The sequence below is a fragment of the Equus caballus genome, chromosome 23 (assembly GCF_041296265.1).
Source record: "Equus caballus isolate H_3958 breed thoroughbred chromosome 23, TB-T2T, whole genome shotgun sequence".
Lineage (NCBI taxonomy): Eukaryota > Metazoa > Chordata > Mammalia > Perissodactyla > Equidae > Equus > Equus caballus.
Genome location: NC_091706.1, coordinates 51,956,754 through 51,984,167, shown reverse-complemented (window position 1 = coordinate 51,984,167; position 27,414 = coordinate 51,956,754). Strand labels below are relative to the sequence as shown.

General features: G+C 42.2%; 1 protein-coding gene across 5 annotated transcripts in view; it reads left to right on the top strand.

Moving 5' to 3' along the window:
* The window catches only part of SLC24A2 (solute carrier family 24 member 2), a 244,875-nt gene that overhangs the window by 181,230 nt on the left and 36,231 nt on the right, over nucleotides 1-27,414 (top strand). For all 5 annotated transcript variants that reach the window (XM_070248273.1, XM_070248274.1, XM_070248272.1 and 2 more), the window contains 2 exons: nucleotides 11,233-11,331; nucleotides 14,193-14,311. In XM_070248273.1, coding sequence (XP_070104374.1) covers nucleotides 11,233-11,331; nucleotides 14,193-14,311 — 218 coding nt within the window. The remainder of the gene's footprint in view (nucleotides 1-11,232; nucleotides 11,332-14,192; nucleotides 14,312-27,414) is intronic.

Sequence of the window (27,414 nt, the reverse complement as noted above, 5' to 3'; positions counted from 1 at the left end):
ATACAATAAATTCTACTGAGTAGAAGATATATAATATAAAATATGTTTCTAGAAATAGAAATGCCAGATCCAAGGGTATACACCTTGCAAACTTTGAAAGATATTGCCAAATCGTCCTCCAAAGGAATTGCACAATTTACGCGGCCACTAACCGTGAGTGAGAGAGGCTCAAACAGCAAATTTAAATAAGTCTTTTGAACAGAGATTCAAACTGACTTCATTACGAAGCAGTCCAGCCTTTATAATGTAACTACCTTCCAATTTACTTGTTTTAGAAATCTGAATTTTTACCAAAGGTGAGTTAAAGCCAGAGTACAGTTATGAACGAAGTCTTTGTCCTCTTTAAATTAAATGACAAGGCTATTCCTCCTACACAGAATATCCATTTTCCATCACAGCATGTGCCCTTGTATCAAGACCATTGATATGCCTATAGAAAGTCTTAGAAGTACACTGCAAGTTAACTTTCTATCTTTTAATTACCAAAGCGGGGAGCTCCTATTGTGCACAGACACCATTTCCAATACCATATTACGTTTCATTCATTCCAGGTTCATGGTTTAACTCATTCAGTCCAACTTTCCATAACCAGACGATTTTTCTAATGTTCTCTGTAAGGCTGAGCCTTACCCACAATCCAAATGTATTTAACTCACCGGTTATTAACCATATTACTTTTTTCGAGATGTATTCTTGTAAGTATCTCCCTGGGGCTGGATCTTAGGAAGACAGCAGCTTAGTGAGTACGCATAACCAAACTAACCAGGTGGTAACCAGTATCAGATCTATTGGAAAGACCAAACGAGCTGTGTGGGTAAATCCACAGTCTTCCTGAAAACCAGGACCGAGGAAGTCTTCTAATTAGAATACATCCAGCGTTCCAAACTTCATTGCATCTTATTTTCATGATCTAAACTGCCAGCAGTAAAAGCAGAAAGATTGGACCTGGCAAGTCAAGGCAGATTTTGCCACATTGCATATGTGGAAGGTGTTAAGTGGCAGCAGAAGGCAAATTATGGATGCTTCTTTTTGTCAACTTCTGACATTCCTAGAGCAGAAAATGTTAAGTTGCCTTCATCAGTCAAACTTGAATACTGTTTTTATAAATTAATAATATAACTTCCCACCCCAGTGAAGCTTTCTTTTTGGAAAAAAAAAAAAAAAGTAGGAATCTGTGATACCAGGAGGTTGGCATGTCCAATTAAGCATGGTAAGTTTCTCTTTTGATTACATCTGAAATGAACTGAATCATCTCGTTTTAGTCATGGGCCACTAAGCCTTTGGTCGAGTTTAGTTACAAACACTCAGCATGTGTCGGCACTTCTGTTGCAAACCCACGTTTCAAATGAGATTTACAGGCAGCAGTTTACAATGTAAAATAGAGAATTCAAAAAAATAGAAAATAGGAACTCAAGTTAACTGACAGTTCTCAGACACCTGAAACCCAGGTGACAGGAGATGATGTATGTACATGAAATAGTGGCTGCTACTGAATAAATGTTAGCCAAATCTAAAATCTGTCACTTTACATCAAGATAAATAATTGGGGGGCTGGCCCAGTGATGCAGCAGTCAAGTTCGCACGCTCCGCTTTGGTGGCCTGGGGTTCGCCAGTTCGGAACCTAGGCCAGACCTACGCACTGCTTAGCAAGCCATGCTGTGGCAGGCGTCCCACGTATAAAGTAGAAGAAGATAGGCATGGATGTTAGCTCAGGGCCAGTCTTCCTCAGCAAAAAAAGGAGGATTGGTGGCAGATGTTAACTCAGGGCTAATCTTCTTCTTCAAAAAAAAAAGATAAATAATTAGGTAATATATAGACTTATCATAAGAAAGAACTGTTTTGTTAAGTTCTGTTTTTTATATATGTCAGAGTAACCATTCAACACATATTTATTGAGCACCTATTCCTTGCCAGGTACCATGAATATATCAGAACTCTGCCCAAATGAATATATTAATGTCACAACCCATTTGCAGAGAGACATACACAAGATACAGGCTTTGAAAAACTCACTCTGAAGGGATCTTCTCCATTCATTAGGTGGTAGTAGGGCTAGATGTTGCCCAGTCTTGGGATCTGAGGCCTGCCTTAGTAAAGCTGTTCTTTATTCATTTATCTCTTAGATATCCACAGGGTGCAGGGGATGAGAACAAGAAGAAGATGTTCAAACCTTCTATCTGGCAGCCCCTTTCCTGGCTCAGAACTCTAAAGCTGAGATCAGACAAACCCCTTTGAGAATTTCTTTGTGTGAACCATTTATGTCTGTGTACATGGGATAGAAATGTTCAGAAAAATAAGTTCCTAAAATAATAAGGCAGGTGACCTAAAATGATAAAGAACATTAACTCTCAAGCACTGTCAGCCTTAGCTAAGGTCAGCAAATTGGTCCTTTGCCCGAATCATTGTATTCTGCCATCGGATACCTGCTGTGAGTTTTTTGGTTTGTAAAATTCTAATTTTGCCTGAACTTGATTAGATTAGATTTTTTTAAAAAAAAATAGAGTCTCAAAATAGACAAACATTAACTGTAACACTATTAGACTTTGGAAACGTAATCACAGCATTAACCAAATGAGAGTCTGGCCAGTTTCCTGCAGTGTTTCTGGTCCTTTCTTCTTTCTCTACCCAAAAAAGGAAAGAAACTTTGAATAGAATTTCATACAGTGAGCACTCCAAGTCTCATACACACACACACACACACACACGCACACTAACATCTCCTTCTTTGTTGTTTGTATTAATGTTATGTTCATAAACACTTACTGAGGACCAGCCTAAGAAGTAAGCACCAGAGAAGACAGATGGAAAACAGCATCCCCACCCATGAGGTGCCCACAAGCTACTTGGGGAGAGGGTCAGCATAACGCCACTGAGGCTCTGTGATAACTGCTATGATAGGATAGGTATCAGGGTGCTGTGATAGAGGAAAGTACCAGGATGCCTCCCAGCCCAGGAGTAGGACTCAGAGAAAGCTTCCCTAAAGATGAGATACCTAAAGTGGAGTCTTAAAAAAAAAAAGAAGTGTGGAGCATACCAAGCCATGTGAAGAGTAAATTTTAGGGATGCTGGCAATGAGATTAAAAACTGGGAGACAGATTAAGAGGCTGTAACCAACATCCAGGCTGGAAAGGTTGGATCTAAAGTGTTCAAAGGTAGAGTCAAAAGGACCTGGCAACTAATTGCATGTGGAGGAGAGGGGGATCTCTAAGATGGCTGGAAAATACTGGGCATGTGAAAATCACCAATAGAAAATACAAGCAGAAAAGCAGATTCCTAGCAAGGAAGATGTGTGGAGTTTGGGGCATGTTGAGTTTAACCATCTGAGGGACTTCCAAGTGAAGATGATCAGAAGTCCATTGGATAGGAGCATCTGGGCCAGAGATCTGAATTTGGGAATCATTGACATTCAGGTAGTGGTCCCTTGGGTCTTTTGGGAGAACGTGAGCAGTGAGGAAGAGGGAGCAAGGGGGGAGACCTGAGGAATAGTGGCATTTAAGGGTGCTCTTGGGAGTCCTTGAAAATCAAAGAGGATTTCAAGGAGAGGGGTGTGGAATATCAGATGCCACTGAGAGATCTAGTCGTGTGGGGGCTAAAAGTGGCCGAGAGTAGGTTCAGTGGAGTAATGCTGACAAATGCCAGATGCAGAGTTAAGAAGTGAGCAAAGGAGCCATAAGGACATGGAGGCACCACCATAGACTGATCTTTTCAGAGGCTCAGCTGTGAGGGGAAGGCAAGAGAGGGCAGCGCCAGCAGGAAACCTGCAGCGAAGAGAAAGCTTCCCAAGTTGAGAGAGACTTGACCATGATAACATGCTAAGGGGAAAGGGAAAGACTGAAGATTAAAGATGACTGATTAGGCAAAGTTCCTGGAGAGGCAAGAAATTGGAAGAAAGGACAAAATATCGGTCTTTAAGACACCAAATTTTGAAAGACATTGGAAATCTTCCAAAATATTTACAAAAACACCCTCATATTTCCCATGATAAGGTGACCCTGCTAGGAGAGATGATAGAATCAATTCACATATGGATAGATCCATTCTTTACGGGTGGCTCCAAAGGGCATTCTCATGGAAAATTATTTTTTAAAGCCTTGATAAGGAAATCTGGCTGCTTCATTTCACACATGATGGGTTTGGCCACCACTTGAGACACAATTATGTATATATTCTCATTAATTACAGAACCTAGTCCTATGATTGTGTCTTTAAATATAATGACAAATTATGTTTATCATCTTTATTATGTTGTTCATTCACAAAATATCTACTCAAGACACTTTACAAAATACTTTATTACAATACTAGTTTGATTTCCATTAATATCAATGTAGTCTTATAATAGTTTTACACAGTACTTCACAAAAATTAGGAAAAATATTAGAGGATGTACTTCAAAAATAGATTGAAGAATAAATAAATTCTATTTTCTCGGTGTTTTTTTGTTTAAGGTGAAATTGTTATTTTTGATGTTTTGCTTTTAAGAATAAAAATCAGGCCAGTTCCTCTTAGGTGAATAAGCTACCCACAAGGAGAGTTTGTAGAATGCAAGAGTTTATTCCTTCAAGTTGCTAGGGTAGTGTCTTGTATCTTTGAACCTGCACTGTTCTCTGAGTTTCCATGCACTCCGAGAAGGCCCCCACCATCAGAGCATGTATCTTTAGTCCTCGTTTATTCTCTCTCTCTGGCTCCAGGCTGTGAAGCCTACAAGAGCACTAGCTGAATGTATGTTTTCACCAAACACTGCCTGGTACATAGCACAGGTTTGGTTAATATTTGCAGAGTGGAAGGTTGTTTGTGACTTGTACTGACTTGAAAGGAAGCTCAGGCTACCCAGGGGAGCTGATCATAGGGAGCATTTCACTGCAATTCGGTGAGTGCACGTGATGTGCCAAGCATCATTCTAAGATGCTTGTTGAGGGCTGCAAAATGGCGGAGAGAAGCTCGCTTCCCCAGAGAAGCCTGCCCTCTAGTGGAGAAAGCAGACATATTGGCAGCAAACTGAAATAAGGGCTGTGACAGAGGTACAATCAAATCGTATGAGAATGATGGATTTCCATGGGAAGAAGGTGTGCGGGTATCTGTAAAGAAGGCTTCAAGTTGGGCCTTCAGTTAAGCTTTGACATATGAGGAGCATCTTCATAAAGAAGGAGGAGCCAAAGCCCAGTGTTCCCTCCTGTGCTGTGCTTACCGCCTCTTGTACAAAAGGCTCCTTTCGGCACCCTGTCCCCCCGGTGATGAGCAGAAGGGGAATGACTGATGTGCCCCTCTGTCTTCCACTCTGGAGTATGAACATCTAGTCTACCCCATTTTCTCCTATTCACCTTCAGACAGTCCCTGGGTCTCCACATGTGGACCCTTAGCCCCCCTGGGGCCATGGGCTTATTTGGACCTGAAAGGACTTACTTTGGGTCATTAGCCAGCAAAAAAAGTGTTCAAGAGTGATAGCCTCATCTACTTGCCTGAAAACCACAAACACAGGATTTATTGAGCACTACTGGTCGCTGGGGATACAGCAGTGAACAAAACCAATGTCAATCCCTCCCTCATGGAGCTTGGCTGCTAGTGGAAAGCAATGATAATCAAGAGTAATCATGATACAGGACATTCGATGGCGAAAAATGCTTTAGAGAAAATATGTGGGAGATAGGAAATGCTGGAGAGGGAGCTACGAATTTAAATAGGCTGCTCAGAAAGGCCTCGATGAGAAGGTGACATTTAAACAAATACTTGAAGGAGTTGAGAGAGTGAACCCCATGGATCTCTGAGGGAAGAACATTCCAGGTAGAGGGACCAGCAAATGCCTTGGCCCTGTGGTGCAACAGTGCACAGTGTTTTCCAGAAACAACAAAGGAGGCCAGCATGGCTGGAGCAGAATAAGCGAGAGAAGGGGAGGGGACAGGGCAGGGTGGTCGAGGTGAGCCTCAATGCTCATTGTAAAGACGCTGGCTTTCCCTTTGCCCTGGGCAGCCACTGCAGGATTTTGCACAGAGACGTGAGTAGCGTGATCTGATTGATCAGTAAGGATGCCGGGGTGAGACCAGCTTGGGGGTTGGACGGGTAAAGGTGGGAGGGAAACCAGCCAGGAGACCAGCAGAATTCTCCCTGCCAGACCTAATGCTCGTTGTTGCTAAGAGGGCAGAAGCGGTCGGATTCTGAAACATTCTGAAAGTAGAGACAACAGATCTGGTCACGGATAGCATGTGGGGTGTGAGGGAAAGAGAGGAGCCCAGGATGCCTAACTTCTGTCTATGCTTCCAGAATCAAAAAGGCAAGAAATAAACAGGAGGAAAGTTCAGGTGCACTTTTGCTTTTTAAGCTCCATGCCAAGCCATAAACTTCAAAGACAGAGACAGGAAAGGCAGAACAGAAAACACAAAAATAGGTTCAAGAACATTATTTTCAAGTTTTCCCTTCTGTTTCATTTTTTTCTTCTCCCAAATCAAGGTCTGTTCAGCGAGGTGTGTGTGGCCGCTCCCTCTGCATCCATGTATCTCTCCTGTCCTGTCTCTTCTGTATTGCTGACACTCAGGATGTCCTGTGGCAGCCAAGAGCTAATCTGATCACCCACCCAAAGGGTTCCTGTTTAATGCTGCCTATTACAGGCTTGGTGGCAAAGAGGTGCAGGAGTTTCCAGGGGTTGTTTAATTAATTAACAGCAGAACAAAAGCAAAAATTCATTTCTTTGAGTGAACAGACCTTCCAAAGGTTATTTTACAAGGCAGCTTGGGACTTCTATGTCAGGGTGATAGGGTCAAGGATTCTGATTCTGGATTCTTTTTCAAAATTCGTTCTTATTCACATTAGGCCCTTATGCTTTGATCTTTTCCTTCCACACTTCCCTCCCACCCCCTCAACACGCACTCTCCTGGGGACACTCAGCTGGCGTTCTTTTGCAAATTTCAGACCAAGCTAAACTATATTAAAATTGTGAGCGAGGTTTGACGTAGATGCCTCACGATTTGAGCAGAGTTTGCTATTTTGAGATTTTAAGTATACAAATATCTGTTGCTATATAAAAATTCAACACTTTAAGCATTTACACCAGTATGTTTTTTAAGGTTGCCTTAAAACATGTTAAAAATCACTCCTTCCCTCACTTTGAAAAGTACTCAAAAATGTCTTCCTTCTTTGTCCCCAGGCACAAAGCTACAGTTGTCTCTTAGATCTCTCCCTCTGTGTCAACCTTTATGCCAATGTGAATCTATGCCTAAAAATAGTTTATCACAGCAATCCCTTTACAGCCAAGGTCTCTGCACCTGAGGCTGCTAAGCATCAATTCTATTTTGAATATCAATCTTTTTATTTTCAGTAATTTATGGGAAGAACGTACTGTCATTCACCTCCATAATAATGACTCTTTCTGAGTAACAATTCCTGAGCATTCACCGTGTGTCAGAGGTCATCTGAACACCTGATGTGTTTTAAGCCATTGAGCCTTCCAACAATTATATGAGATGGGTGTTCTCATTATTCCCATTTTAAAATTCTGAGCCTGAGACACAGAGGAGCTAAAACCCTTGTGCACCAGGAAGTTCTTCTGAGCCGCCCAAATCCGTGTGCATCAGCCTTGGTCCCTCGCCTGTCCTCAGCCCTCACAGGGGATGGGAGAAAGCTGATCACCCTCTTTCCTTCGGAAAATTGCAACAGTTTCAATGTTTAAACACAGAAGGCCAGGCCTTCTCACCTTGACCTTCTCAATTTCAGGAAGATGTAAGGTGATCCTTTTCCTGATCAGTTTTGGAACTGACTTTGGGGGTCTCAGAGAAACCTGAACGCCAATCCCACAGGGCCCTTGGGAGGCTTAAACTGTGGGGTCTGGATGTGGCTAATTCCCCAATCCTGCAGGTGTGGACTGAGAAAAGAGAAGATGTCAACAGTTCTCCTAAAGCAACTCAGGGCCATGTCACCCTTGACCCTGTGCTTTTTGTTAGTTTGTTTTTTCTTTTCCACTTATTTTCAGACTTCTTCCAGTGCAAGCATCAGAGACAAGCCTCTTACACACATTTTCTCACTTATGCCTTGCATTTAACTCATGAGCCAATGCCATTGGGAGCCCTGTTTAACAGACGGGAAAACTGAAGCTCAGAAATAGTCGGGAACTCACAGAAACACCCGGCAGAGCCAGTGAGGCAGGCAGGGCTTACACCAGATCTACCTACCTCCAAATCACATCCATGTAACCACAATACTGTGCTGGCCCCAACACACACACCCTGCGTGGTTTCTCCCGAGCTCCTGGCTTCAGGCTGAACAGGTCCCAGAGGTGCCGTGCCTTCCTGCCCCAAGGCACAGAGGGTCACTTTGAGAATCACAGGTCCTGTGCTGGCTTCTGCCCCAGGGCCCTCATGCTCACTCTTGTCCTCTTAGCCTCATCCTCACAGCTTTCCTCCAAAGGTGCCCTGTGGGGATCCCAGGGCTGTCTGTTGGGCTGGAAAGACCATGCCTGGCTGTGTCGGGCTCTGCCCCACTACCCAGAAGGAGCACACGTGTGTGCTGAGTTCTGAAGGTGGGCCCTCAACTGCTGCTTTTCTAGAAACTAATCTTTAAAGGAAAACCAGAATGCAGAATGGTAATCAGGTCAAGCTAACTGGGACAAAGGTTGAGTTGAAGAAGTGGGTGGAGAAGATCGCTCCCTAGCCAGCCTCTGCAGCTTTGCCTTGCTGCTGGTAGGGCTGAACCCAAGAGAGAACAAAATAAGGCCAATCCCTCCCATCTTTCAGTAGCATAAAAAATCCAAGTGCTGCTGCAGTGGAAAAGTGATGACACACAGTCTAGAAAACTCTCCCTGACCTGCGAAAATGTTTCAGAACCTATGAAATCCCAATTCTAGAATCCTTTCCTTCCCTATTCTCCCAACCCTCCTTTAGAGAATTGGGGAGAACCAGCCCATGCGGGGCAGTGGCCAAAACTCTTCTGAAGGATGTTTCCAGCAGAGGGAGTGGCCAGACCTTTCCATGCTTCTGCATCTCTTTTGTGATCACTTCTCTCTGGTATACATCTAAGCCTTGAAAATATTCTTGTAACCACAAACAATATGCAGTTAGCTGGTTTCTATCAAATATTTTCTCTGCCATGATTCATGACTCTGGGGCATTACTTGGATTGGGCTATTTCAGATTTTATTTCCACAGGCTTATTCGTTTCCTCTCCTAAATGCTTTCTTGCTTTTTTATTATTTTAAATATAATTTTAAAATAGAAATTGTTGATCATCTTTATTTCGTAGAGCTGCAGAATGTTCTAACTTCAAAGACTGACCCTGAGACCACAGAACGGTTTTATTAGTAGAAGCATCATCTCCTACAAAAGTTTCATAACCTCCTGTTTCCTCTTCTGGGCTTTTCAGCAGATGATTTGAGAACTTCTTGGAGTTGCCTTCCACCAGAAGTTCCCCTCTTTAGACTTAAGGCTGCAGAGTACTGAGGACCCCGCTTCATTATCTATCTAGTTCCCAAATAAGATTAGGTTTGGCAGCCAGGAAAGTGTCTTGCATCCGCGCTGCCTGGGCAGCCTCCAGACAATCTCGGCCCCCTGCCTACCTCCTCTGTCCTTGAATTCCTTCTTCTTCTCTTCTTTTTCTTTCCTTTCTTCTTCACTTTCACCTCCTCCTTCTCCTAGTCCCTAGGCCTTTCCTTTCCCTTCTTCCCCGCTGAGTTTCCCTTGGAGATTAAATAGAAACAGCCAAGTTCAAAATACCTTCCAGCATGGTGAACCTAATGCTGACCTTCAACATCCCTCAGGATGGACATCATGCCCATCATCTCATCCTTCTTTATCATTTGTTGTGAAGCCCAAGCCACATGCTGACCTCCTTTTCTCAGTGTAATGTTTCCCTTCCTACCTCCTTGGAGAGTGTGCCCTGTGGTGCACAGTCATCTCCCAGACTAATTTTCATCCTAGAGACTGCTTTTGGGTGGAAGGTGTCTAAGTTTATGACAAAGGGAGCTTGGGAGCAGAAAGGGCTCTGTCTTGTGTCACCTTCACGTTGGAGTCAGCTGGTCCCACTCTTTCAGCTCCTGTCACTTCCAAACAGTCACACAAGTCACCACCATGAGCACATCCCATGATTTCCATCCATGAGGAGGGGAGGGTAATTGTATGCCAACCTGCCATGTCCCATCCTAGGAAAAGAGACTCCCAGAGAAACATTTTGGGTTTTGGTTTGATTTGGTTCAGTTTTGGTCTAAGTAGAAAAGTAGAATGAGATCCCCAGTTAATATGCTGCTAGAGAGCCCTGCCAACAACGAATGCCTAGTGGGAAAATGGTAGGTGGTGTGGGGTTTTGAGGGACTCATCATATCTGAATCCAAGCAATAATCAGTCAGTTAAAAATGAGGTTCCTTTGTACCTTGAATGTTACCACGGGGAAAATAAGGATTAAAAGAGAAAGAAAATGTACTATGGTTCACTAATCTCTACATTTTTGCATGCTCTTTTTCTGTGCTTGTTGCATGCATTTATCCATTAATTATGTTAATAATGGAGACGAAATGAAGCATTATACTTGTGGTACAACTGTTTTAAATGATTATGTTGAGAATGGTATTTTTTCCAGCACCTGTCCCTAAGCATCTCATCACCGACAGACCTCACTTGCTGTGCTCAGTTGATCATTCTTTGCCCTAAATCCCCAAATGGAATCAGTTGCCTCTTGATGCTTTCATTGCAGCTGACTCAGCTAATTCAGAAAACTGGTGATGCATGCTCCCAACTCATTTAGAAACTGCAGTGTTAATTAAGATAAGTGTTTGAAAACCTGAGTCAAATCAAAGGGTACCTGGGCTTGGCTTTCCATTGTCAAAAGCCAGTTTGGGTATGAGCATTTAATTCCAGAGAAATAGCTGTGCCTCCAGAGCAGCTCTGTTTCTCTAGACCTGTTTTTAATCTCAGCAGTAGGGGAGTTTTAGTGATGATTGATAATTGGGAGGGAGGGAAGAAGTCCAAGTCAATTGGGAGGGAGGGAAGAGGTCCAAGTCAAACCATTCATCTGTATCCCAGCAGCCTGAGATTCTCAAATAGAGAAGTGGGCTGAAGAATCCAGAAAGGCAAGGAACTACCCTTCTGGCAGGTCATAGGGTATTTGAGTTGGACAGAAAGAAGCGGTCGCTGCTATCAAGGAGCATAATTGAGGAAGCCACGTGCCTACTCTGCCAATGCTTCACTGTTTGCCATGAGCCCCTCCTTTATCTTCCTCCTCATCCTGTCTCCTTTCCACCACTTTCTCTTGCTTCAGGGAGGTTCAGAGAAAAGGCTTCAATTCTCCACAAGATCGCCAAGAAGAAATGCCAGGTGGATGAGAACGAGAGGCAGAATGGGGCTGCCAATCACGTGGGTGAGTGCAGAGAAACTTCATCCCACGCCTTTCCTGGAGTGCATGGAGGGGGCAGAGAGGCAGGACCCAGCATGGGCACCTCTGACTCAGTGCAGACACAGACCTGCAGTCAGCTCCTTCCTGGGTGTCAGGAAGAGCCCATTTCTCCTGGGGGTATGGGGCATGAATGGACACAGTATGTCACCGACTCGAGGGGAACTCCAAGAAGAGTAAGATGATTCTAGGAAGAACTTGAAATAAAACCAGCTCCTAACCAGGCATCTCCCTTGAAGAGCAGAAAATCACTTCATTTCAGGGGTTCCACATAAGGAAGACACACACAAACCTGTCATTTAACATTTAATGCTTCTGAAATTCTCGCCTGATAACCAGATTTTATACCTATGACATTGCCTACGCCACACCCACTAAATTACCAGAAGGTTCACTTGGTCACTCCTAAACTGAGTGGCAGGTCCCTGCGAGATGGCACTGCCTCTCCTTCCTTAGGAACTCAGTAATACTAGCCCAGGTCTCTTTTGGCTGACTTTCTGTGAGCTCCTGTGTGACCAGATTGTGACATTCAGGCATCTTATTTTAACTTGGAACATGATGTTCCTCCTCTCGTATCTGCAACTATAATATAGCTCACTAATTCTAAATTCAAACTAAATTTAACCTAATCTGGATCTATGCTATAAACGATGCTATTGCCCAAGAAACTAAAATTATCTCCAGACAAAATTCAACAGTGTTGTACTCAAAATACATGACATTCCTTAGGAGAGTTTCTGCCTCTGCTGTTATCCTGACTTTTAGCTCAGGGAAAATCTTTGGCCAAGAAACAGTCAGGATTCTGTTGGCTATGAGAAGAAAAACTTGAAGGAAATAAGTTGAAATGTTATATACTATGCCTGGGAGGTTGTTTCTTCTCATCTGTTCATGTCTGTTCTTGGACATCTAGACTCCGCTTTGGGACTCGGTGTCCCGTGTTGCTAGAGTCAAGTTTGGCCACCGCAGGCTGATCCTAAAGTTGTATCATTTCAGCCAATAGACACCCCAAAACTCAGTTTTAGTATTCCCCAAGGTATTTAGTATTTTTTAGTTTAAATAACGGAAGCAAGCATACTAGGATAAACTGGCCTAGCCCCACACAACAGAACATCACACCCATAACACTGTCACTACTGAAAACATGGAAATATATAATAAATTTGAGTCTCTATGGCTTTCCATATTTAAACATATTTATCCTTCTGTATTCCACAACTGAACACATAAATAAACCTTTCCCTATGATTTCCAAACTTTGGCCCCTTCAAACCCAACAATTTTTATATAACTCTCAAAATTTTTTCCAGTGATGGTTTACTTGTAATAGAAACGTTTAGTCCTTCTGGAATTGCTAGAAAAAAATGTATTCTGCTACTCTGTGAGCAGCCTGATCCTGCTCATATCTGATACTGATGAGCATTCTGATGCTCCTGGAAACCCTGACACTGAACCACACAGCTTCATTGTCTCCTGAAATCCAAGACTTACCCAGCAGAGCCAGAGGGGCTAGGAACCTTCATATTTCCATCCCACTGACGTCACAGCAGACCTCAGTGCTCCCAATCACTGATCACCTGGAGGTGCTCCTCTGAGCCCTGAAAAAAGCGTTCTAATGCAAGGCAGCTACTGTAATGAGGCTCAGAATAGTTTATGTCTCTTGCTTTCTTGCTCTGTACCAGACAGTGTGCTGAGTGCTCTGTATGCATTTTCTTATTCAACCTCTGCAGGCATACCCTCTGATCGTAGTGTTGGTGGTGGTCACAGTAGTGGCGGGACTGTTCTCATGGTCAGCTGAATTTCACAGATGAGGAAACTGAATCTCAGAGAGGTTAACTCTCTTGCTAAGGGTTCCACAGCATAAGCAGGAGAGCCAGAGTGTGAACCCAGGCCTTCTGAGATGCCCAGTGTCACAGTCCCAGTGTTTAACCCTTACCCTAGAGTCACTTCTCAACTCCCAGAAGAAAACTTGAATCTGTACTTGCTGGCCTGTGGCTTCACTCTGGCCAACTGTTACCTCTCACTCAGGGATGATACAGACTTTTGCGTCTGTTCTTTGTTAAGCATCCCTTTGCCATGACTGCAATAGGATGCCCAGGGGTGGAATGTGCTAAGTAGCATTCTCCAGGCATTTTGAGAAAGCTGGGTCCCCAAGCCTGCCCTCCCCATGGTCACCTAGGCCCTGGCAGAGTTGTCCCCTCCCTGAGCCAGAGAGAATTAGAGCTGGAAGCAATGGGCCTTGGAGGTCAACCAGTTGAACCCCCTCATTTCACTAAGGTTCCTGAAACCCAAAGGCAGAAGGGGACTTGCCTAAAATGACAGCCCAATAGTGGCAGAGCCTAGGACCCAAGTCCCCTGAGAGCTAGCCAATAAAGATTCTTTCTAAAATGTAGTATAAAAGAAAACATCTTGCTATAAAAAGATATCTGAGGGGTGTGGTCCTGGGTACAAACAATAGCATGTAGGTTGGGTATGGTTTTCGTTTAAGAATGTCTGTGTTCATGTTCTTGAATGGCTAGTTGGCAAATTTACCTAGTCTAGAGAATGCATGCCATGGGAGCTAATAGGACAGACTAGTTAAGACATCAGGCCACAGTGGGGAAGCCAGAGAGCTAGTAAAGAGAGGAGGATGGCTGGGTGTGCTAAAAGGCACAGGCGACAATGGTAAAAATCCTTGGCCATTTGGCACAACCCCAGCCCTGGGCCTTATCACCTCTCAGAGACCGCTATCTTCTCCTTTGGCCCAACATTTAAGGATATTCTTTCCAATATGGCACTTACACCCATTGACTCTATTTGCTTTCTTTGTGTGTGTCCAAATTACATCACAGAAAAAATCGAGCTCCCAAACAGCACCAGCACAGAAGTTGAATTGACGCCACCCAGTGATGCTTCGGAACCTGTACAAAATGGAAATCTCTCCCACAGCATTGAAGCTGCAGAAGTCCAGGTTTGGCTTTTTTCCATTGCTCTTCTGGGCCACTGTTCTTACTGATATCCTAGCAGCACAAACCCTCAGAGCCTTCTTCTCAGAGGCCCCAGCTCCCAGCTGGGCAGACACCAGGCAGAGTCATCCATCCTTGTGTGTATTTCCCAGTACCAGCCCCGGGCCCCACATGCGTCAAGCTCTTCATTTATTGAATAAATACACAGATTCTCTAAGTCACTGTTTCTCAGGGTGAGATTGGAGGACTCATGCATCAAACCTCCTGGGGATAAAAATGCAGATGCTGGGGCCATACCCCAGACCTGATAAAACAAAATCTCTGGGATGCAGCACCCAGGAGTTAGCATTTTAGCTCACTTCCCAGGTGATTCTTAATAGACGATAAAGTTTGATAGCTGTTGCAGTCTTTAAGTCTTTAATCCTTTCTCTGTGTCTTTAAGGTCAAGGTTAAGTAACAGAGAAACCACAGCCATCGCACCTCGGTTAGCCTCCGTTGCCCTTCCCTATTCCTGCCGTTGAAATTACCCAATATGCTCTGGCACGGTCCCCCTGCAATACTGCAACCAATACATAGCTGTCTAATCTAATAGTTATGGTACTTAACATTTACACGTATGATGTGCCACAGATTTGGTGCTAGACACTTTACATATGTTATCACCTCTAAACCTCACAGCCAAAAGCACAGACATTTAGTGTCTGCATTTTATCACTAAAGAAGCTAAAACTTAGCAAAATGAAGTAATTCCTCAGGATGACCCAGCTTGTAGGTAGCGGAGCTGAGGTTTGATCTCGGGACTGTCTAAATCCAGTGCCTGTACTGGTTCCACCATGCAGCCCTGCTCTGGACCGCAGTTGCTCAAAAAGTAGGTGTTACTTCTGAGATTTCGGGGTCTCATCCTCATCAAGCCCATCGGAATTTCTAAGGCAGAGAGCCCCAGACTCGCAGTTTAATCAGGCCCCTAGGCCAGTGTTTCTCGAACTTTAAAGTGCTTCTGAATTTCCTGGGGGATCACGTTAAAATTCAGATTCTGATTTGTCAGACTCAGAGTGGGGCCAGAGTCTGCAATTCTTACAAGCCCCCAGGTGATTCCGATGCTCTGGTCCAAGGACCATAGTTTGAGTAGCACTACCCTAACGTTTGTGACCCACTTCTCCAGATAGAACTTTCCCAGTGAGCTGAAAAGTTATACAATGCCCACAGATAGAAGCCAGACTACAGTGAATCTATCCCAGAACTCTCTTCTCCTTTACTCCAGGATACACTCTGCAACAGAGGAAGTCTTCACTTCTTAGGAAAAAAAACATGCTAATTGTTGCCTGTTGCCCTTATTCCCTGCAGAAATATGCAAGGAAGATCTCTTCGTTTAAAGGAAAGGATAAAGATGATGAGCACATTTGCATCTACCTGTTGGCTATTTGTATGTCTTCTTTAGAAAAATATCTATTCAGGTCCTTTGCCCATTTTTTAATCAGGTTATTTGGCTTTTTGCTATTGAGTTGTATGGGTTCCTTATATATTTTGGATATAGACCCTTTGTCAGATAGATGGTTTGCAAATATTTTCTGCCATTCCATAGGTTGCCTTTTCATTTTGTTGATGGTTTCCTTTGCTGTGCTTTTCACAAGGATGCATATACCAGATCATCACATGGTACACCTTAAATGTGTGTCACTTTTGTCTATTACACCTCAGTAAAGCTGGAAAGGATAAAGAAACAGCAGCTCCTTCTGCCCTTCTCTCATCTGCCTTCTAGGCTCTCGCCCTCCTGCCCAGAGCCCTGTGGTCCCTTCGCCTTAGCTCAAGGGTGAGCTGGCAGAGCAGCTTATGGCCACATGGATAAGCAGCATGTGGCAGCAGGAGGCAGGCCCCAAGGACATCTGGCTGCCCTTAGGGATGGCACGGTCACAGGTGTGCAGAGGGCTGCCTAGTCATCCTGCCTCTCCATCTGGCCAGCAGAGGGACATCTGTGCCCCCCACAAGGGAACACCTTGCTGTAGGGGAGCAAGAGTCCCAACTGACCCCTCTCTGAGCAGAGCAGTGCCCCCAGGTGTCGCACAGGCAGACAGGACTGATTTGTGCACCACCCTGAGACCCTGAGAGCTCAAGGGCAGACAGACCTTCCAGGAGCCAGCCCACCAGCTGGGGGCAGGACGGCCTGGTGGGGATTCCACATCCACCGGGAGCAAGTTCCCTAGCCTCGCTTTAGCAAAGTACAGAGAATAATAGTACCTGCCTCGTTAGGGTTATTAGGACAGTGACATGAGATAAGGTACAGTAAGCACTTGGCACAGAGCTGAATGCTGCTATTTGTATTATTATGTGTCCATACTTATATATGAACTCCATTCAAGGTGTCCCTTCCCTGAAGCTCAACATAGGTAAAATGAAAATGAAATACACATATATGTTTGGAGGTATTTAGGGTATAATAAGTAAATAAATAAACATGGGTAGTAGGTAAATAACTATGGCCCAGTGTGATCATGGAGATCTGTACAAAGTTCTCTGGGAGCCTGCCAGAGGAAGAAATTGACCCTAGCAAGGGAAAGTGTAAAAGCTTCATAGAAGAGGTAACATTTGAGCTGGGTGTTGATGGGTGAATAGGAGTTTGTCGTTCAGAAAAGATGACCAAGATGACAACATGTGCAAAGGGATAAAACCTTAAGAGGGAAATTCATATTTAGTGATCGTGAGAAAGCCAGTGGAACTGGAGACTGAAATATAAGGTGCAGAGTGAAGAGAGATCCACTAGGAGAGGTAATTTGGGCTGAAACTCTTCAACTGTTCAATCAGAAAAATTTTTAGTGTTCATCTAATATGTGTTAGGTGATGTGCTGGGCACTGGAGATGCCCACATGTTCTAGCAGAGCAGAGAGACTGTAAATGTAAACCAAGATATAATTATAGATGGCCATAAGGGCCGTGAAGAGAATAAAGCATAGTGACATGATGGAGGGCGAGTGGAGAGGCCCCTTTAGGGTGGGAGATGGGGGACGGCTTCACTAAGGAAGTGTGTTTGAACTGAGGCTGAACTTTTAAGAAGGAGCCAGCCAGGGCAACAGCACCCACAAATGCAGAAATGAGCTTGGCTTGTTTGAGGAACAGAAAAGGCAGTGTGGCTGGAGAGTGGGGACTGGTGGGAGGGAACGTGGAGGCAAGGAGTCGGACAGAAGGCCAAGCAGAGCTGGCCCATGTTGTAGACCGTGCTAAGGAAATTGACTTTCTTCTAGAGGAGCAACAAGCCATTGGAAGTTCCCAGATGTGATTTACTCTTGTCAAAGATCCCTTGCGCTGCAGTGTGGAGACTGGACTTGTGGCAAGAGGTTGTATAGCAATAGTGGGGCAAAGAGGTCACCACAGGAGTTGAGGCAAAGAGCTGATGGTGGCACGGAGCGGTGCAGTAGACGTGGAGGTGTGGAGGAGTACGTGGATCGTGAAGGGCATTGTAGGCGCTGCTGAGCAGTCTGACTTCACCTGCTGGGAGTGGGAGCCATGGGGGGTTGAAGGGGAGCAGTGTCAGCGTGGGATTTGAAGATAGCTCGTTCAGAATGGTCAAGAAGCGGCCAGAGTGGAGGAAGACTGGATTCAGGGCAGCGAGCTGAGGGCCTTGTCGTTTAAGGATCAGTAAACGGTGGTGCGTGGCCAAATCTGGCCTGCAGCCTGTTTTTGTATGACCCACAAGCCAAGAATGTTTTTACATTTTTAAAGATTTTTTTTTTTTTAAGCAGCAGCAGCATATGTGACAGAGACCATATGGCCCACAAAGCCTAAAATATTTACTATCTGGCCCTTTACAGGAAAAGTTTCCCCACCCCTGGTTTAGACCATCTGCAGTCTCTCAAAAAAGAAAGGAAGAAAGAAAAAGGATGAGGAAGCTCTCCATGCTGTCGTGTGGAATGATCTTCAATATATGTTACGTGGAAAAGGCAACCTGCCAATTACACCCAGTGTACTATATTTGTATAAAAGGAGAAAAGGAGGGAAATAACTTACTAATATACAAGCATTTGCTTGGGATGCTGTTGAAGACACTGGTCATGCTGATTACCTCCAGAACAGCAGCCTGGGTGATGGGGAGCTGGGGTGGGAGGTAGTCTTCTGTATACATCTTTCAGTACGTAGCCTTCTGTAGCTTTTGAATTTTGAACCAGTTAACTGTGTTACCTATTCAAAAAAGAGACATCTAAAAATAATAATGGGTTAAATTAACACAGAAGGAGTATACTTTAGTTGTTTTAAGAGTCGAGTCTCGGGAGACAGACCTCATGAGTTCAAATCCCAGATCTGCCACTTACCAGCTGTGTGACTTTGGACAAGCCACTTAACGTTTCTGTTCTCCATTCTCTTTTTCTGTGACACAGAGATAGTAACAACACCTATCTCATAGCATTGTTGTGAGAATGGAATGCTCTTAGAACAGTTCTTGGCCCATACTAAGCGTGGCATGGGTGTTTGCTATGATTGGCAGTATTTAGCAAAACTTTTTAAAATGGTTCTTAAGTAGCCCCAATGACAAGGCCTTAGACTAAGTATTAGCTGTGGCGTGGATGGCAACAGCTGGATTCGAGAGCTGTTTCTGTGGCTGAATTGAGATTTGGTAATAAATTGGTCACAGAGAGTGAAGAAGGACAGGAAGTTGTAGATGATGCTGAGGTCTCCAGGTGGGAAAGACTGGGCAATGGGGTAGATTAGGACTATGACTCCAGAGTCAGAAAAAAGGTGTGAAATTGGAATGCTCAGGCCACCCAAAGCACAGTGTCACAAAAATGATTCAGTGCCTTTTTATTGTGTTCATTTTCTTTCTTTCCCGGTTATATTTTTATCAAGCTACATGAAGAGTGAGGTGTGCATCCCAGCTTCATGAATGGACAGTGTGAGCGCCATGCACCACACACACATCGCTAGTATTCTCCTGAGCAGTTAGCTTGTCTCCTGTAATTAAGCCGCTGTTTGAAAAACCCTATTTACAAGTGAACTAATTTTACATTGACACCTCATCTCTGAGAGCTTTCTTCAGTACAGACTTTACCCTGGCAATGAAGAGAATTTTAAAATATTCTCTCTCACAGAGGAAGACCGTTTGCAGGAGGTTTTTTGCTTCGTTTGTGTACTCTGTGGGACCAAGAAATAATTTGACTTTTTGAACGGCTTGGTGCTGTCTTCTCCCAGTGACTGCTGACACAATGCTGTCGATTCTAACATCGAGAGAACTGATTTGAGCCACCACCAAGAATTTGCCGGCCTTCCAAATTTTCAGTGTTAGGAATTTATCCAGGTTTGAAAGACAATTCAAAGGAATAGTCTCTCCCACCCAGAACCCAGTATTTTCTTACGTTTTAATTTTGCCAATCTAGACAACAGCCAGCTGATTGCCCTTGGCTGGCTTGCTCCCTACCTTGCTGAATCATGGTCCTCGATGCATGACACATCAAAACCGCTTAAATACGCGCTCACAATGAGAGAGGAGGAGGGGAAATGCCTTGCAAATTTCTTAGATTCTGAAAGCTGAAATTCTTTTTTCTTTTTATTGTGTCCTACATTTTCATGTGGTGTAAGAGAGTTTTTTATGTATTGCAACCTTTATTTCATTTCAACTCCAAAATTTCTCTCTGTCTTTATGGAAATCAGAATTGTCCTTGCTTTGGTTAAGAATTGCCCAGTGGCCAAACAGATTTATATAAGAAAATCACATTCCTGGGAAAAAGAGGGGGAAAAAAACCATGTATATATATATATATATATACACACACGTACACACACACGCACACATTCATAACATATGGGTAGATAAAGAGAAAGAGAGAGAATGTGTAAAATGCAGGCTTTTTTCTTCCTTTCTCACTTTACAACTTAAATATCACCTTCCCATTTTAAACCCTTCCTTTCTCCCTTTGGGAATTCAGTCCTGACTTATTTCCCCCTAGTCTAGTTTTGGTCTTTACCTAAACTCAGTAGAGTTTTTAAAGTCTGCTTTCATAAAGCCTCACAGTGGTGATGAAAATGTTTGAGTATTATGTGACTAAGTAAAGGATGAGTACAGAAAGATGATGGAAGTGATTGGGATTTTAGATTTCTCAAAAAATAAAATAAAACTCAAAAAGATATCTCCCTAGGATGAAATTTGGATCTCTGAGGGTGGTGAAAAAGCATCGTTATCAGGACAGCGATTTGTTTTGGCTTGTTGTTGTTTAAATTTACAGCTATGATTTTAGAGCCCCTTAGGGAAACTTCATAATAAACTTTGGTCAAAAATGTTAGCTCTGGTAGGGATTTCCAAGATTATCCAAGCAGATGGTGCCTAGAATCCAGATGATGTCTTTCTTCCTAAAATATTACCATTAGTTAGCAAATGTTTACGTTCTTAGCAGTGGTGAGGTTTAACAGAGGTTCGTGAACCTCAAACCTTCCGATTGTTCAAAGAGCATAAGTATCTTTTCTACCTGATTAAGGTGGCATAACCAGCTTCACCATTTTGAAAGTTTAAAAACAGCCAAAGACCACGTTTCCTCCGATTGATGAGACTATTCAGTCTCTTGGGACATCAGTGAAAGACGAGAAGAGGATTCTGGCACACAAGTAATGGAGGCTTTGGTGGAAAATGGGGGTGTGTCTCTGTCCGACACCACCAGAGCCCAGGGGCAGTGCTGGGGAGAGAGGCCAGGCCTAATAGTCTAGTAGAAAGAAAAGGAAGACCCAAAGATTCTCCATCAGACTGAATTTTTCAAAACCCAAGCCAAGTGAGATCTATGATTGCCCTAGAAAAGAAACCTGTTAGTAACAGGGAAAACCCAATACACACTTTTAAAAAAAAAGGCAAAGATTCAAATATTTCACCTACCAGACCTTAGCATATGGGTTACATTTCTGGGGGAGCTAACATTTTTTTTCTTTCAATCTATATATTTTTGTTTTTTTAAAGGTTGTCACCTGCACCAACATCTGTTGTCAATCTTTTTTTTTTAATCTTCTCCCCAAAGCCCCCCAGTACATAGTTGTATATTCTAGTTGTGAGTGCCTCTGGTTGTGCTATGTGAGACACTGCCTCAGCATGGCCTGATGAGCGGTGCCATGTCCACACCCAGGATCACCCTTGGCCACCGTTGGCCACCGAAGCAGAGCGTGCAAAATTAACCACTCAGCCATCGGGCCAGCCCCTATACATATATTTTTTAAGAAAAAGCTGAAGTCCAGTTCCTACATCTGATGACCTGGGCAATATTTACCAACTGCTTAAGATGTACTCAAAGGCCTTTTGAACACATTTAAAAATGAAATAGATAAATAGCAGACTCTTGAGTTTCTGCCTAAATTTGAGTACTGATAAAGAATTATATATTCACTGAGAATCTTACTGTTAATAACACCATTTGTCATTGTGCTTTCTGAAGGAGTTTGAGGAATATCTATTAATCATTTACATAAGATACATTAGGGGCTGACTATTAATAAAATGGAAAAAACTCCATTACCACACTGGAAAAAAAAATACTGACATTAATATTACTGTTCCTATGAGTAATTCTAATCTACATGATAACAAAACGATGAGAATATTTTTGAATTATTTTTTATGATTCTCCAATAGCTTTTATGTTGACAGATCTTTTATGATTTGTATCACCAGAATTTACAAAGCCCATGAAAACTATACAAAAAACAATTTACAATAGCAATACAGAAATAAATCCATCTTGTCCTTAGGTTGCACCTTGGAATTATTTGGGCAAAATGCAAAGTGAAAGAAAGCAATTGCATTTCACCAGAATCTCCAAGTGCCATTTTACATTATAATAAAATGGTTTCTTGGCTTCTTGGAAAAGTTAGGTCCAGACAGCTTCATCATTCACAGAAAAATATTTCAAAAACCTTGGTTTCAATTCCAAGTCATGTCAGAGCAGATTAAGTTTTTCAGGTTGCCATTATGAGTGAAACCTCATCATTTTGTGTTTAATATGCTAAATTCTTGGTGCTAGGTTTTTTTTCCATCTCTGTGTAAAAGAAACTGTATAATAGTATTATAAGGAGAGTGAATATTTCCTAGCACTAGACAGGAAGAGACTTGTCACTTTTTAAAAAAATCTGTTTGCTACTTAAATGTTAGCTCTGTTGATTCAGGATGTCCACACAGAAGGCAATACAAATGTACAAATGTCTCAGATGGTGTTCCCTTTCAAAAAGAGATGCTTTTTCACATACCTCTTTTTGACTTCTCTCTTGAAAAGAGAAAACATACAAGACAAGAACAGTTAGGAAAGTAGAGGTCCAAGGTGGCAGTGTAAGAAGACCCTGAACTCACTTTCTCCCATAGACACACCTAATCTTCACCTATAGAACAATTCCTTCTGAAGAAGAACTGAGGGCTCATCAAACAGCTCCTGCACAACAAACAACAGAGGGACCACATAGGGACAAGTAGGAGAGACAGAGACACAGTATGGATGGGAACCCCGCCCTTGACGCAGCCACCTGCATCAGGGAGCGATATCACTGGGGCATATCACTTATCTGAAGAAATGATGGCTGAAAACTGCCCTAACTTGGGAAGGGAAACAGACATCCAGGAAACACAGAGAATCTCAAACAGGATTAACCCAAAGAGACCCACACCAAGATATATTATAATTAAAACAGCAAAGAGAGAATCTTAAAAGCAGCCAGAGAAAAACAACAAGCCATATGCAAGGGTAGAATGGAGTAGCAGCATATATTTAAAGTGCTGAAAAGGAAAACACTGATAACCAAGAATATTCTACCCAGCAAGGATATCATTCAGAAATGAAGGACAGATAAAGAGTTACCCAGACAACAAAAACTAAAGGAGTTCATCTTCACTAAACTGGCCTTACAAGATATGTTAAAGGGTCTTCTTGAAGCAGAAAAGAAAAAGCCATAACTAGAAATAAGAAAATATGTGAAAGACAAAAATCTCACTGGTAAAGGCAAATATTTAATAAAGGCAGTGGATCAGCCACTTAAAAAACTAGAATAGGGGCCAGCCCCATGGCGTAGTGGTTGAAATTCAGCACACTCTGCTTCGGCAGCCCAGGTTCACAGGTTCAGATCTCAGTTGTAGATCTACACCACTCATCAAGCCATGCTGTGGAGGCATCCCACATACAAAATAGAGGAAGATTGGCAGAGATGTTAGCTCAGGGTGAATCTTCCTCAGGAAAAAAAGAAAAGCTAGAATAAAGGTTAAAATACAAAAGTAGTAAAATCAACTATAACTAGTTAAGGGATACACAGAATAAAAAAAATGTAAAATATGATGTCAAAAACAAAACATGGTGGGGAGTAAAATTGTAGTGCTTTTAGAATGCATTTGAACTTAATTGATTATCACCTTAAAATAGACTGCTAGATATATAGGTCAATATATATGAACCTCATGGTAATGACAAACCAAAAACCTTCAATAGATACATAAAAAATAAAGAGAAAGCAACCCAAACATAACACTAAAGAAAATCATCAAACCACAAGGGAAAAGACTAAGAGAAAAAGAAAGGAACAGAGAAGAACTACAAAAACAACCAGAAAACAATTAACAAAATGGCAATAAGTACATACCTGTCATTAATTACTCTAAATGTAAATGGACTAAATGCTCCAATCAAAAGACATAGGGTGGATGAATGGATAAAAATACAAGACCTATCTATATGCTGCCTACAAAAGACTCACCACAGATCTAAAGACAGACATAGTCTGAAAGTGAAAGGAAGGAAAAAGATACTCCATGCAAATGGAAATAAAAAGAAGACTGGGGTAGCAATACTCATATCAGACAAAATGGACTTTAAAACAAAGACTGTAACTAAAGAGATAGAAGGGCATTACGTAATGCTAAAGAGGTCAATCCAAGAAAAGGATATAACATTCATAAATATTTATGTACCCAACATAAGAGCACCTAAACATATAAGGCAAATATTAACAGACATAAAGGAAAAAATTGACAGTAGTATAATAACAGTAGGGGACTTTAATACTCCGCTTACATCAATGGATAGATCACCCAGACAGAAAGTCAATAAGGAAATATTGGCCTTAAGTGACATATTAGACCAGATGGACTTAATAGATATATATAGAACATTCTATCCAAAACCTCAGAATACCTATTCTTTTCAAGTGCACTTGGAACATTCCCCAGGATAGGCCACAAAATAAGTCTCAGTAAGTTTAGGAAGATTGAAATCATGTCAAGCGTCTTTTCTAACCACAATGATATGAAACTAGAAATCAATTATAAGAAGAAAACTGGAAGAAACACAAACACATGGAGACGAAACAACATGTATTAAACAACCAGTGGGTCAAAGGAAATCAAATAGGAAATCAAAAAACACCTTGAGACAAATGAAAATGGAAACACAACTTTCCAAAATCTATGAGATGAAGCAAAAGCAATTCTAAGAGGGAAGTTCATAGCAATACAGACCTCCATCAAGAAACAAGAAACATTGCAAACACAGGCATACCTCAGTGATATTGGAGGTTCAGTTCCAGATCACTACAATAAAGTGAATGTTGCAATAAAGTGAGTCACACAAATTTTTTAGTTTCCCAGTGCATATAAAAGCTTCATTTACACTATACTGTAGTCTATTAAGTGTGGAGTAGCATTATGTCTAAAAAAACAATGTACAGACCTTGATTAAAAAATACTTTATTGCTAAAAAATGCTAACCATTATCTGAGCCTTCAGTAAGTTGTAATCTTTTCACTGATGAAGGGTCTTTTAAAAAATGCAGTATCTGTGAAGCGCAAAAAGCAATGTACAATAAAATGGGGTATGCTTGTAAACAATCTAACCTTACACCTAAAGGAACTAGAAAAAGAACAAACAAAGCCCAAAGTTAGTAGAAGGAAGGAAATAGTAAAGATCAGAGCAGAAATAAATGAACTAGAGACTAAAAAAAACAGTAGAAAATATCAATGAAACTAACAGATGGTTCTTTGAAAAGATAAACAAAATTGACAAACCTTTAGCCAGACTCATCAAGGAAAAAAGAGAGGGCTCAAATAAATAAAATCAGAAATGAAAGAGGAGAAGTTATGGGGGCCAACCCGTGGCCTAGTGGTTAAGTTCAGCATGCTCCACTTTAGCAGCCTGGGTCAGTTTCTTGGCACAGACCTCACCACTTGTCAGTGGCCATACTGTGGCAGCAGTGACCCACATACAAAATAGAGGAAGATTGGCACAGGTATTAACTCAGGGCAAATCTTACTCAAGCAAAAAGATGAGAAGTTATAGCTGACACCACAGAAATACAAAGGATCATAAGATGATACTATGAAAATTATATGCCAACAAATTGGAAAACAGAAGAAATGGATAAATTCCTAGAAACGCACAACCTTCCAAGACTGAAGGGGCCCACTCTTAATGACCTCATTTAGCCTTACCTACTTCCTCAGAGGCCCCATCTCCAAACACGGCCACACTGTGGGTTAGGGCTCCAACATATAAATTTTGGAGGGGCACAAACATTCTGTCTATAACTGTCAGTAAGAACTCATCTTAGACTTGAGTAACTGAATTTTTCCAAATGTGGCTCTCTAGTTTTCCATCCTTGGAACTAACAGTTTTTCTTCTTCCAGACTCTCCTGTTTTCATTCCCTTTTCAAAGAGACAAGGCAAGTGGCAAATGAAGTTTTCCTTAGCCTTAGAGCCCTTAGCTGACCCATCCCAGAACTCTGAGTTTGCTTTCAAAACGAATCACAAAACACCTTGTTTGTCAAGTCCTGAACTATAGTTCTGGGGTCCCAAAAATTCATTTTCCCTTGGATCACTTAGAGATTTTGAGTACAGGTCTTTGGGTCTGTGAGACCAAAATGATCTGCAACCCAGTAGTGAATATTTTTATGGGTTGGTCTTTTCCATATTCCAATTTCAAGCATGGTGTTCTATTTCTGTAATAGGCATAATGAACACTGATATGTTGACCCCACTAATTGGCCAGTTGAGGAAAAAATAGAGATAACCACTTAATGTCCCTGAGCCAGCTGGTATTTATGGGTGGGAGTTTATAATAAATTTCCATTGCTTAAGTCACCCAATCTGTGGTGTCTTGAAATGTTTTTGTGTTCATTTGTTTGTTTTTTCAGGAAGCTCAGCCCTGAGCTAACATCTGCCAATCCTCCTCTTTTTGCTGAGGAAGACTGGCCCTGCGCTAACATCCATGCCCATCTTCCTCTACTTTATATGTGGGATGCCCCCTCAGGATGGCTTGATGAGCAGTGCCATGTCCACACCCGGGATCCCAACCAGTGAACCCCCGGCCGCCAAAGTGGAATGTGCGCACTTAACCGCTGCGCCACCGGGCCGGCCCCCAATCTGTGGTGTTTTGTTATGGCAGCCCAAGCAGACTCATACATTGACTGTATGGATATTTATCTTTTTTAAAATATCTAATTTTTAATAGATTTCCTTTATGATTTAAGTTTACCAAATGGAGAGCACTCTGGAATGTTTCTTGGGAGGTGCCTTCTACTTGCCAAATAGTTGTTGATTTCAGAGCCTTTCACTGTATTAAAGTGTGACTGTGCATTTTGGTAATTTTACCTTTGAGAGTTCCAACTCTGCTATTGTTTTTAGCTCTGCAAGAAACACAGAATCAAGGTGTCACAATATTATGAGTCTTGCCATCTGCTTGGAAGCTTTGTATTCTGATAGAAAGTCTACTTACAGCCTACTTACTGGGATAAGATAGCATTTTCTCCTTAGGGCTGTGGAATTTTCCCCTTTGTATTATTTACAAAGGCCTTCTATTTATTCGTTTAACCTAAGAGGGAAATAAATTAGATTGTTGACATCACTTCAGTCAGTGAAGGCTCAATAAATATTGGTGGATAGATAGAGGAACAAAATTATTGCAGTTTCCACTTTCACATCCAATAATTGAATATAGAATTTTATTGCTGGAAGTATCACAATTCAGTTAGTCAAATTTCTTTCCCCTGGATGTCTTTGAAGAAATTATTTTCTTGAACATTTATTAAAAATAATAACCAACATTTATTGAGTGTTTACTATGTGTCAAACAGCGTTCTAAGGGCCTTTCATGGGTTATCTCAATTAATTTTGTAACAGCAA